Genomic DNA, 13,313 nt, shown 5'->3' with positions numbered 1-13,313 from the left:
TTCATTTTCTTCATCTTCTTTAATGCACTTTTATTATTAGTAAGATTGAGCTTGTTAGCTTTGCTGTCTCTTTTGATCATTCTACCTTTATATAATTAATACTGTTTTTGATTAAACTTTTTTTTAAAGATTTTATTTGTTTATTAGAGCATGAGTGGGGGGAAGAGCCAGGGTGAGAGGGTCAAGCAGACTCCATGCTGAGCATAGAGCCTGACATGGGTCTCAGTCCCAGGACCCTGAGATCATGACACAAGCCAAAATCAAGAGTTGGATGCTAAATGGACTGAGCCACCCAGACACCCCTTGGTTAAACATTTGACTTTTGTATTACAGAGACGTAAATACTAAGTCCAAAAAATGAAAAATAGGTAAATATTTTTGGCGGCATGTCTTATAAAAAGAATCTAGCACACAAACTTAGCATTCTGAATAGGTAAGACAGAAAATGAAGAAAATATAGGGCTTTCTATTGCAGGTCCTTTGAACACAAGTAATGGAGAGGACAGATTAAAGGCATTCCTGTGTGAAATGTGCATGCCTATGTAGACAAATAATTTTCTTGTCTTTTAGGAAAACAGACAGTTGCTGAATGAAAGAATTAAATTAGAAGGTATCATTACTCGAGTAGAGACATACCTAAATGAGAATTTGAGGAAACGCTTGGACCAAGTAGAACAGGTATGTTCTTTTTTGTGCGTTTGTTGATGACTATAACCTTTTGAAAGAACTTAAACACGAGTGGCTTTGATAGACAGCATGGGCTTTGGGGACAGAAAGCACATACCCTGAGTTGGAGTTCTGGCACTGCCATCTAGTGTACTATCTTGTGCAAGTAATGTATTATTCCTTAGCCTCAGTTTCCTCTTGTGAAAACTGAGCATAACAGTAAAACCTGTGTTGTATGATTATCCTGGCCCATTCTAGGTACTCAGTAAGTGTTAGTAACTCATGTTTTCTCAGTATGTCATTCGCTGAGAAATTTTTTAGTTATTATATCGTTACCTTTTTTCCCCTTTAATGGATACTTTAAATATTTGCAATTATACAGAGTGTACTTTCTCTCTTGAATGTTTATTCAAAATAATAGCTATTGGGAAAAGTAATCTATAGCAATAGAAAGCTGAATGATAGTTTTCTGGGGCCATGAGTAGAGGGAACTGATTATAGAGGGGCACAAGGGAACTTCTTGGTTTAATGAAAAACTGTATCTTCATTGTAGTGGTAGTTATGTGGGTGTATACATTATCACAGCTCACTGAGCTCTGTACTTAAAATTGGCTCATTTTATTAGTTGTAAATTATACTTCATTGAGGTTGATTAAAAAACAAGAATATTCATAGCATTATTTATAATAGTGAAAAACTAAAAACCATACAAATGTATATCAACAATTCGATGATTAAATTTTTATATATTAATGCAAAAAAAGTAACAGCTGTTGGAAACTGTTGATGTAATATTTTGAAACTAACAAAATTCATATTCTGTGGTTTAATGTTATCTTAAGTTTCTTTTATCTTGCAGGAACTTAATGAACTGAGAGAGACAGAAGGGGGTACTGTTCTCACTGCTACAACCTCAGAACTTGAAGCAATCAATAAAAGAGTAAAAGATACTATGGCACGATCAGAAGGTGAAGTTTTATTTAGTAAAAATTTTTTTTTGTATTTTGTTAAAAGTTAACTTATTTATTTGATAAAATTGTTTACTACAAAATGAAATACCCAAATAGGCAAAAGCATGCACTAACGATTTTGTGTTTTCCATCACCATAAATAATTTATGATGAATGTAGTTTAGTGGGTTGATTATAAATAGTAACCTTTGTTTTGTTGAAATGTTTGTGACAATTTTATGAGAGACCATAATTACTAATTTTGTTTCCAAAAGTGTGAAATAGCTGAATTAAGTTTCTTATCACCTAGTTGCTAAGAAGAAAATTTTTTAAATTTTTTATAAACATTTAATAATGAGAAATATATACTTGACTAATGTACACTCCTATTTTTGTCCTGAATTAAATGTTTCATGGTTTTACACAGTACCATTTAAACAAAGAGAAAAAACCTAAAACCTATTTATTTTGATCTACTTGGCCATTAAAATCTTCAACTAGTACTCTAGCTTTAAAATAGGCATTATGGCTTAATTTGTTTTTTTTCCCCCTATTTTAGATTTGGACAATTCCATTGATAAAACAGAAGCTGGAATAAAGGAGCTTCAGAAGAGTATGGAACGCTGGAAAAATATGGAAAAAGAACACATGGATGCTATAAATCATGATACTAAAGAACTAGAAAAGATGACAAATCGACAAGGCATGCTACTGAAGAAGAAAGAAGAGTGTATGAAGAAAATTCGAGAACTTGGATCACTTCCCCAGGAAGCATTTGAAAAGTACCAGACACTGAGCCTCAAACAGGTAAATTGTGTAGTTTTAAATTTGAAATCTTAATGCAAATTTCTCTTCATGTGAATTTAGTTATACATTTATTTTTCTCTTTGTAGTTGTTTCGAAAACTTGAACAGTGCAACACAGAATTGAAGAAGTACAGCCATGTTAACAAAAAAGCTTTAGATCAGTTTGTAAATTTCTCTGAGCAGAAAGAAAAGTTAATAAAACGACAAGAAGAGTTGGATAGGGGGTACAAATCAATCATGGAACTGATGAATGTACTTGAACTTCGAAAATATGAAGCTATTCAGTTAACTTTCAAGCAGGTAGGTTTCTGTTTGTATTTAATGCATACACAAGACAAAAGCTTTGGCTGTTATTCAGTTTATTACTCACTTTGTAAAGGTTTTTAAGTTTTTTTCCCCACTGATAGTTGGATCTAATACAAGTGAACAAATCCAGCATATAGTTTTCTAACACACTAATTAGAATATCCTACACAGCTCTTAAAAGGATTCAGTCTGTTGCTCTGGTTAAAATATTTGTGATTGCTTTTAAATATTTGTCTTTGCCTTAAGAAATAATATGTGCAATGCCACCTAAGCAGAATTTATATTTGAATCACCGTGTAATTTATTCATTTGTTCGTTCATTCATTCTTTTTAAAGGTATCCAAGAACTTCAGTGAAGTATTCCAGAAGTTGGTACCTGGTGGCAAAGCTACTTTGGTGATGAAGAAAGGAGATGTGGAGGGCAGTCAGTCTCAGGATGAAGGAGAAGGAAGTGGTGAAAGTGAGAGGGGTTCTGGCTCACAAAGCAGTGTCCCATCAGTTGACCAGTTCACTGGAGTTGGAATTAGGGTAAAATACCTTTATATCCAATTTTCCCCAGTATTACTGTAGTGGCATTTGTAGAATATTTTACATATTAAATTGGTGCATTGTATGTGATTTAAGAGGTGATGGTGATTCTACCCCTTTTGGGTATTAACTCAGTTAAATGTTCTCTTAGGTGTCATTTACAGGAAAACAGGGTGAAATGAGAGAAATGCAACAGCTTTCTGGTGGACAGAAATCCTTGGTAGCTCTTGCTCTGATTTTTGCTATTCAGAAATGTGACCCAGCTCCTTTTTACCTGTTTGATGAGATTGACCAGGCTCTGGATGCCCAGCACAGAAAGGCTGTGTCAGGTAGTTTGGGTTTGTATTTAACAATGACAACTTGCTTAAAAATGATAACTTGCCTCTTTGGTAGTGAATTCTTGTTGCCTAAGATATTTGGGGGGACTAGACAGGGTGTATATTCTGTAAATAAAATTTCTTTTAGTAAGTTTTTTAGAATTTAGCATTAGACTACTTTACAAAGTTTAATTCTGTGAGAGGTCGATGTGTTTGTCAATTGAAAATCCTTCAGTTAAACTTTTACACAGAAGTCTCTCTTTTTAAAACTTGTTTTTCTCAATGGTTGAATAGCCCCTGACATTAAATGTTGATTCTGTATTTAAAGAATCTATATTTGGGGATGCATGCGTGGCTCAGTCAGTTAAGCATCTGCCTTCGGCTCAGGTCATGATCCCAGAGTCTTGGGATCAAGCCCTGAGTGGGGTTCCCTGCTCAGCGGGGAGCCTGCTTCTCCCTCTGCCTCTCCCCACTACTCATGCTCTCTCTCTCAAATAAATAAAATCTTTAAAAATAAATAAAGAATCTATATTTGATCTTTAGTAAATTCAAAAGATCTTTGGGGATGTGCATAGCAGGGGAAGGTTGTTCTGGTTTTGTGTGTGAGAAAAGTTGTTTTGCTCTGACAATTTTAATGCTGTGTTATAAGTAGCCGCTACTTCATATTCTGTAACTTTAAGATATTGGGTAAAAGGTCTATCCCTAATATAAGAGAGTAAGTTGGTAATTTTGCATATATGCATGAAAAATAAAGTCACAGGCTGTTTTGAATTTTAGGTAAGTGAAGATAGTTGCTTTTTAAATGTTCAGATCTCCTCAGAAAATGGTTTTATTAAATTACTATTTCTTTTTATAGATATGATTATGGAACTTGCTGTACATGCACAATTTATTACAACTACTTTTAGGCCTGAACTGCTTGAGTCAGCTGACAAATTCTATGGTGTAAAGTTTAGAAATAAGGTAAAAAAATTTTTTTTACATCGAGTTTAAGTTTGTATTGTATTTGTCAAATTTTTGTTTTATGTTACTTAAATCATAAAGGAAAACTTAGAAATTTGTTGCTTATCTTATGATGAATTTGTAAAAAAAAAAAAAAAAACTTTCAGATGCCTGTGAAGTTTAGTTTTTTTGTGGCATTCGTTGCATTGGTTTTATTTTCATTGTCATTAAGAGACAATATCTTCCTGTCTGGTCTATTTAGTGCACAGTCTTTAACAGTTCCATACGGTTATTTCTATTTGGCTGGGCCATACATCTCTTCCTGATGTCTTCAGCCTTAAGATTCTTTGAAATAGCAAAATAGTAAAAACTGAAAAAACATGGTTTGATATTTAGACATTAGTACTTACCCAGATCTTCAGAGTTCTAAAATGCAGAATATTTTTTAAACTCATGCTTTCAACAAACAACATTATAAAGGTCTTAGCCATCAGTGTTTTAGACTCATTTGACTTGATATGTAAAATTTATAGGTGATTGGCCATATTTTTAAAATAGTACTCTGAACAGTGAGAACACTGATATTTTTTTAAGGTTTAACACAGTTTTTAACATTTTTTCTTCAGGTTAGTCATATTGACGTGATCACAGCAGAGATGGCCAAAGACTTTGTAGAAGATGATACTACTCATGGTTAAACGGAAAATATTGTCCACTGGTTTGGAAGTTGTGTATAGTAATATGAATCTCATACCCAGGAACTGTACATTTAAATATGTAGTCACTACTAATAGTTTTCAGACTTAGAGCATACATAGTCTTTTTATATTTCTGTCATTGTATTTTATAAGATACTCTGTAATGTTACATTTCTACTTATAGTTTAAGAATTTTATTTCCCACACAACTTTTTGTAAAGTGTCCTGCTCCTGTTTTAAATCTTTTGAAACATGCTAAATATTCTTTCCTAATTATTTTATCAATTATATTGCCTTTTTTTATAGCTTCAATTAAATAATTGGTTTATGACTAATTTAGTATTTTATGTGGCTTTTTATTTATAGTTGTATGATTAGAAACAAAGTTTTCTTAAATATCTGCTTTTTGTTTTGCCTAAGAAAAGGTCTGCCTTTACCTAAAAAGATTCTTTAAACGTGGCTTCATATTCTTTTGAAATACATCCACGATTCCCAGTCCTGGCTGCGTGCTTAAATCCATGGGGGGAGCTTTAAACTGCTGGTGTATTTTTCCCTAGACCAGTTGAATCAAAATCTTTATGGAGTGGGGTTCTGGTTGTTGCTAGTTCTTAAGTTCCCCCAGGTGATTATGACCGTTGCTGAGGATTAGAACCCTGGCTTTAACTTATTGTAATGGTTCTTTAAAAATAGTTTTAATTTTAAGAGAGCAGTGTATTTACTAGAATTTAGGAAGATAGTTTTAAGAGTAGCTAAGAACACTAAGCCAAAAAATTGAGTCATAAAGTTTCCTTGTTTTTCTGATTAAAAGTTTGGAAAACTTTATTGTTGAAACTTTTTTCCCCCCTCAGATGAGGTCTTTGTTTATTATGTTTATTAAATCACTTTATTGAGAATTTAATTCATAGACCATAATATCCACCTGTTAAAATTATGCAATTCAGTACTTTTTTAGTATATACACAGAATTGTGAAATCATCTCTACAGTCTAATTTTAGAATATTTTCATTACTCCAAAAAGAAACCCTGTACCTATTAGCACTCACTCTGTATCTCCCGCCTCCCTTATCCCTTGGCAGCTATAAATCTAGTTTGTGTCTCATACTGTGGATTTGCCTGTTCTGGACATTTCATATAAATACAATCTTACAGTGTGGGGCCTTTTGTGACTGACTTGTCTCAGCATGTTTTTAAGGCCCATCCATGTTGTAGCACATATCCATAATTCATTCTTTTTTATTGCTGAGTGATATCCCATTGTTGGAATATATACTGTGGTTTGTTTATCCAACCATTAGTTGGACACTTGGCTTGTTCTCACTTTTGAGTATTATAAATAACACTGCTATGAATGTTCATGAACAAGTTTCTGTGTGGATATGTGTTGTCATTTTTCTTGGATTGGAATTGTTGGTCATATGGTAACTTTTTCACATTTTCAGGACTGCCAAACTTTTTTCTTTTTTTCTTTAATTTTTTTTTTAAAGTTTATTTAAGTAATCTCTACACCCAACATGGGGCTCAAACTCATGACTGCAAGATCAAGAGTCTCTCATGCTCTTGTGACTGAGCCAGCCAGGCACCCCAGGAACTGCCAAACTTTCCCAAAGGAGTTGCACCATTTTAGATCTCCACCAGTAATATATGAGGGTTATGGTTTTTCCATATCCTCACCAACACTTGTTATTCTTTTTTATTATCATAGCCATTCTTGTGAATGTGAATTGGTATCTCATGATCTTAGTTTGCATTTGCCTGTTAACTAATGATGTTAAGCATCTTTTTATGTACTTATTGGTCACTTGTGTATCTTCTTTGGTGAGATGTTTATTCATATTTTTTGCACATTTTAAGATTCTGTTACTTATTATTGAATATAAATAACAGGGGTGCCTGGGTGGCTTAGTTGGGTAAGCGCCATGTCAGGCTCTCCACTCCGTGGGGAGTCTACTTTTCCCTCTCCCTCTGCCTGCCGCTCTGCCGGCTTGTGCATTCTCTTTCTCTCTGTCAAATAAATAAAATCTTAAAAAAAAAAAAAGAATATAAATAACAGAATTTGTAAGAGTTCTTAAATATTCTGGATACAAGTCCCTTATCAGGTATAACTTGCAAATACTTTCTCCCAGCCTGTGAATTGTCTTTTTGCTTTCCAAATGGTGTCTTTTGAAAGATAACATTTTTATTTTTATCTATTTATTTTTTAAAAGATTTTATATATTTGACAGAGACACAGCGAGAGAGGGAACACAAGCAGGGGGAGTGGGAGAGGGAGAAGCAGGCCTCTCACAGAGCAGGGAACCTGACGCGGGGCTCGATCCCAGGACCCTGGGATCATGACCTGAGCCGAAGGCAGACACCCAACAACTGAGCCACCCAGGCGCCCCTGAAAGATAACATTTAAAAAAAAATAAAGTTAGGGGCTCCATCCCAGGACCCTGAGATCATGACCTGAGCTGAAGGCAGATGCTGAACTAACAGCCGTCCAGGCACCCCATAGAGACTGTTTTATTTCTTCCTTTTCAAAATATATATCTTTTTTTTTCCTTGCTGATTTCTCTTCCTAGAGTTTGTAGTTGTTTAGGTAACAGGAGGGTTGGTTTGTTAGGAGCTACTCCGCTAGTGGGAGCCAGAAATGCCTAAAGAGGCATTTTTAAAATAAGGGAAGTTTTGTGAATTTAAATTAAAAATGTATATTCACTTTCATTTTGACTAGTTAAATCTGTAGAGTTTAAATGTTAAGTACATTGTTTATGCTCTAGTTTTGCTATAATATGATCGATCTTCCCAGGGCCTCCTGGGTGGTTTAGTCAGTTAAGCGTATGACTTTTTTTTAAGATTTTATTTTATTTGACATTGAGAGAGACAGCGAAAGAGGGAACACAAGCGGGGGAGTGGGAGAGGGAGAAGCAGGCTTCCCACAGAGCAGGGAGCCCAATGCAGGGCTCGATCCCAGGACCCTGGGATCATGACGTGAGCCGAAGGCAGACGCCCAACGACTGAGCCACCTAGGTGCCTCTTAAGTGTATGACTTGATTTTGGCTCAGGTCCTAATCTCAGGGTCGTGAGATGGAGCCCTGTGTCATGCTCCACACTCAGCAGAGAGTCTGCTTGAGATGCTCTCTCTCCCTCTCCGCTCCTCTCCCCTTGCATGTGTATGCTCTCTCAAATAAATCTTTTAAAAATGTGTATATTTACAAATACATACATAATTGATCTTCCCTGACAGAATTTGGTATAAGAAATATTGTATGTAGGTCCCCATTCAGAGGGTTCTGTAAGCATAGTTTCTTTCTAGTATTCCTAAAATGTTTCTTAAGCATCTCCCCAAAGATACTCATTATGAGTCACTGTGTATAGAGGTTGAAATGTCTGGTGTATAGTGTATGATAGATCGCTTTGCTTTGATACGACCAACCTCCATAATACGGATTTTGGCAAGGGATGTTACATGCATAGCATCATTCTAGAACTTAATGTTCTTAAGCATCTCGTGAATATCCATATAATGAAACTCCAGTGAGTTTGTAGCAATAAGCACCTAAATAATGAAATATAGAATGTAAATGTTAAAACCCATATTGGGGTGCTTGGGTGGCTCAGTCGGTTAAGCGCCTGACTCTTGATCTCAGCTCAGGTCTTGATCTCAGGGTTGTGAGTTCAAGCCCCGCATTGAGCTCCATGCTGGGTGTGGAGCCTACTTAAAAAACAAAAAACCCCATATTCTTTGCTATATCATAGTGATGACATAAGATTATTAATTCTAATGAATAGAAATTGTTAATTCTAATGAATAGAAAAATGGAAAGTACCAGTTTTTGAAAATGATGCAATTTGGGGCATGTGAGTGGCTCAGTCAGTTGGGTGTCTGCCTTCAGCTCAGACTGGGGTCTGAGCTGAAGACCTGGGGTCCTGGGATCGAGTCCCGTATTGGGCTCCCTGCTTGGTGGGGAGTCTCCTTCTCTCTCCCTCTGCTGCTCTCTCTCTTTATCAAATGAATAAATAAAATCTTTAAAAAGATGCAGTTTATAGAAATCGTTTACTCTGAATAGTGTCTTATAATAGAAGTATATAAAAGGTGAAAGATGAGTTTTGGATTTCTTTTTTCTTTGTTTTTTTAAACGAGGCAATAGCAACTCTTTAAAAGCATTTGGTTAATTCTTCTAGTATTACACTATATGTTAACTAACTGTAATTTAAGTAAGAACTTGAAACAAAAAATAGTAACAAATCATTTGGTTAATTCTTAAAGGAGTTTCCCTCAACCTCTGGATAGAGGACTAGCACTTTCATTCAGCTTCCCACAAAGGGAGAATACCAGGGTTGAGGAAAAGAGAACAGTATTAGGATTCTGCTGTCACCCAGCAGATGGTCTCCTTAAACAAGGAGCAGCATTGCATTGCTGGGATCCTCCCATAGAGGTGCAGAAAGTATGTTCTGTCTTAAGGATTCTAACAGTTTTAGGAATTAGTATTCATTCTTTCTCTTTACCTTTTACTCAGGCCTAAATCCTTATCCTGAAACACTAACCCAAGTTTGCATATTTATGTTGTATCTGCTATGTTAAGCAGGGGAAGAGTAAATAGAAAACAGATGCATATTAATGCAGTTAAAATTGGTGACAGCACAGTGTTAATCCAATACCTAGAAAATAGGGAGGTTTTTCCCTCCCTACTTGAGGATTTTTCCTTTGCTTTTAATTATATGTAATTAGGTAGAAATTCTCTTCTGTGTGAAGATTAAGCAGTAGTGAAAGCCTTGTTCCCTAGGTTTCATACTTTTGGGAGAAATAGGTAGCTCGCTCTTTTCCTCTGCGATAAACAATGGAATCTATTTCCAGAAATTTCTAGGAATGTTATGGCCTTTGTTTTCATCACATTAATTTTCAATAAAGTAGATTAATTCAGTTACATTTCTAGGAGGAAAAGTATAGCAGGAGCTCAAGATTTTGTAAAGCATTTGCTCTTAAATACAGCTTTTTTTGGTCAACACTTTCTAAATTAAAAATATCAGGACCCTGCACATAGGATATATTTAGATCTAAAGATACAAGATTTTTAAATTTTTAGTCTAATACTTTTATAGATGAGGAAATTTGAAGCCCAGGTTAACACCCGGGTAAGTAGAACCCCAGATGACTTAAGTGAGCTGAGCACACACAGCTGACCTTCCTAGCGAGAGCCAGTTTTCCAATCCCTGAGTACTTTGTTCCCCCTACTTAACTATGAAAATGAAGATGTGTCATATTTGTACAGTGCTGATTGATCCTCTGTGTTAGTGTTAACAGATTTTAAGGGTGAGTCACTACCTTCTTTTGTTTTCTTCAGCCTTTCCCCCCATACCCTCCTCCCTTTTTCTTTAGACATCACGTATTTAGGTGGAGTCTGATCATTTGTCTCACTTAATGTCCTAGGGAGACTGGATTACTCCTGGCTGCCAGTCTTGCTCCATAAATCTTCCACCACATGGCTCTGCGTCTCCCCTTCCTAGAGACGGAGAGTCTCCTGGGTGTAAGAGCCCTTGTGGCTGCCAGTAGCTGCATAGGGATACGAGGCAGCACAGATTAGGTTTGCGAAGAGAACACGGGTATATTTACTCTCAAGTCATCGCACTGGCTGGTTGAGTCTGTTGCAAAGGGGACACTAGCATTTGAGTGTTCTCTTTTATGGATTCCGTGTGGTTTCAGACCAGCACCTGGTGTGCGGATTATATAATACACAAACGTTTAAGTGTGCAATGATAGCAGGTCCAGCGTTAGCCTCATAATTTTAGTCTGAAATTATTCAGCCATTAAAAATGCTGGTTTTAAGAACTGGTGGCATGGAAGTGTACCTACAGGTGAAAGAAGAAAAGAAAGAAAATTGAACTTGAAGGACATGGGTTTAAGGCCAAATCATTTGGGACTCAGGTCTCAGAGACCGTCTGTAAAGGACCAGGCCATGTCTAAGGCAGAAGCCTTTGCTAGGAGAGGTTGCAATATCCTAAATCCCAAGTTACTGCATTTATTTCCAGGACCGCTAGAGGGGGCTCTTGACACATGCCAACCCCGCCTCGCCTTTTCTCAGTCCAGTTTTCAAACTCGTTTCCTCTCTGACTCCTCATAGTGGAGTTCCAGCAGCAATGAGAAGATCGAGGTGTGATATTCTTGAGATTTCTCTGCTACAGGAGTTTATGAGCTGAGTGATAACTGCTCACAGCTCAGTCACAAATTGGATGTTTTAGCCAAGGGACCAAGTGCTGGCAACAGGTGTATTGCTCTTTCGAAAGCTGTGCATCAGCCCTTTAATGGGACCTTATTAACAAAATGGCAGCCCTTTTTTTCAGTGGTCCTACTTGTTTCTCAGAGTAGTACTGTTTTCTGCCTGTGCCTTCTGAATCTCATATACACCCGAAGGGATTGCCTTCGTGTTCCTTATATACTATTTCTGACTCGTAACCTGGCCTCCCTTAATTGAAACAGCTTCACCCTATTATGTTGCTTTTCATTTGACATTTCAAAGTCATCTCCCCAGCAAGACTGAGTCCGAATTAGGGTCTGTTAATTTGCTCACAGAATGACGGGAATACTTGCTGATTTGTTTTCTTATTAGAAACCTTATTAGAACCCCTGTAGCCTTGGAGAAAATCCTATCTTTAGGATTGTTCCAGAAGTCAGTTTCTATACTACTTAACAAACTGTGTTCATCAGCTTGTTGAGCAGGTGTGTAGGAGCAGGTGTGCATCCAGCCCACCTTGTGTTCCTCAGCTGGGGTTGCACGCGGCTTCAGTCTCACCCTGCATGATGCTAAGTCTGTGACACTGCTGTGAGTGCCGGCACGGAGCACGGATGGCCTCATGATGGACAGGAGTTCAAGGGACAAGTAGATAAATACGCAACGTGGTGGTTCAGTTCTGAGAAGGAGAGTGTCTGTCTTTCATCTCACGGGTACAACTAAAGCTCAGAGGAACCTCCTAGAAAGTGAAACTACTGCAGTGGTTGCCAAAGAGATCTTTCCTGTGACCCTTTGTTTTCTTTTTCCTGTGGACATGCTCCTGGGGTGTCTGTCTAACCTCTGCCTTTAGCTGAGTAGAAGAAAGAGACCTTTGATTTCAGGTGGTTATCTTGATCCCTTTGGGCAGAGGCATGAGGATTAGCCTTTCAGAGACTGTGCCTTTGCGGTGTATTGATCTATACGGCTAACCTTGTGTATGGGACTTAATAGTTATGAATTACCTACGTACCAGACAGGCCCTTTGATCTTCTCACTTAAGGACAGAGGTGCATGGTGTTAACTCCAACCTCCAGAAGAGGAAATTGAGCTTCCATGAGTGTGAAGTAACTTGCCTAAATATTCCAGTTAGAAAGGGTGGAGCTGGGAATAGAATCTTGGTCTCTCCAGGGTCCACCAGACCTCTCTGGCTTCCTTTTTAAAACTCAAAATGCCTGACTGGCTCGGTCGGTAGAGCGTGTGACTCCTGATCTCAGGGTCGTGAGTTCAAGCCCCACCCCCATGTTGGGCGCAGAGCCTACTTCAAAACAACTCAGAGGGAAGATGGGGTCAATAGCTGCAGCTCCAGCAGCCATAATACAGAGTGGGAGGCACCTCTGAACCAGCTGGTTTCCGAGCTGTCTACAAATCTGAGGAGTATTTGTGGAGCTTTGTTCTTTCCTGCAGCCTCCCCTCTCCCATCCCACTCTGTCACCCCCCCCTGCCCCCCCCCCCCCCCCCCCGCAGAGATGCCAGGCTGCAAAAGCAGATTTTGTTATAACAAGATCCTGGGCTATGCAGACTTTTTCAGATGGTACCCAAGAAGGAGTTGCAAATCCCAAACCAGGAGCCCCCTTCTTCTCACTCTGCATGACTCACATGCACCTTTGCAGAGTGGGGAGCTGGTTGAGGGCTTTTGATTCTGGAATTCTCTAGTGTTAACCTTCAGCTCCTCTCACCTCCCCCAACCCTATCCTCTGCTCCCAGTTTTAAAAAGGCTGAGCCCCTGCCACTACCCCACCCCCCTTCCCTGACCGAGCTGCTTAGAGCTCAGCCTTCCTGGAGGGGAGCCTGGGTTCAGTTCAGTTCTCATTCATCTTCCAGTTCAGAAGAGCAGGCCTGTGATACCCCCCACCC

At 37.9% G+C, this 13,313-nt stretch overlaps 1 protein-coding gene and 1 non-coding gene across 2 annotated transcripts in view; both read left to right on the top strand.

The window, feature by feature from the left end:
• Nucleotides 1-7,189, top strand: part of SMC3 (structural maintenance of chromosomes 3) — a 39,065-nt gene extending 31,876 nt beyond the window's left edge. The window contains exons 22-29 of the mRNA XM_025880816.2: nt 571-678; nt 1,526-1,634; nt 2,176-2,423; nt 2,510-2,722; nt 3,065-3,256; nt 3,408-3,585; nt 4,430-4,536; nt 5,142-7,189. Of these exons, the coding sequence (XP_025736601.1) occupies nt 571-678; nt 1,526-1,634; nt 2,176-2,423; nt 2,510-2,722; nt 3,065-3,256; nt 3,408-3,585; nt 4,430-4,536; nt 5,142-5,213 (1,227 nt within the window). The 3' untranslated portion in view covers nt 5,214-7,189. The remainder of the gene's footprint in view (nt 1-570; nt 679-1,525; nt 1,635-2,175; nt 2,424-2,509; nt 2,723-3,064; nt 3,257-3,407; nt 3,586-4,429; nt 4,537-5,141) is intronic.
• Nucleotides 7,190-12,629: 5,440 nt separating this feature from the next.
• On the top strand, nt 12,630-12,708 carry TRNAR-CCU (transfer RNA arginine (anticodon CCU)). The gene has a single exon. It is a non-coding gene; the product is annotated as a tRNA-Arg (tRNA).
• The last annotated feature ends 605 nt before the right edge of the window (nt 12,709-13,313 follow it).

The sequence above is a fragment of the Callorhinus ursinus genome, unplaced genomic scaffold (assembly GCF_003265705.2).
Source record: "Callorhinus ursinus isolate GAN/ISIS: 27379988/994484 unplaced genomic scaffold, GSC_fseal_2.0 scaffold20, whole genome shotgun sequence".
Classification (NCBI taxonomy): Eukaryota; Metazoa; Chordata; class Mammalia; order Carnivora; family Otariidae; genus Callorhinus; species Callorhinus ursinus.
The sequence above is the reverse complement of the archived record's forward strand: the minus strand, read 5'-3'. Positions and strand labels throughout refer to the sequence as shown.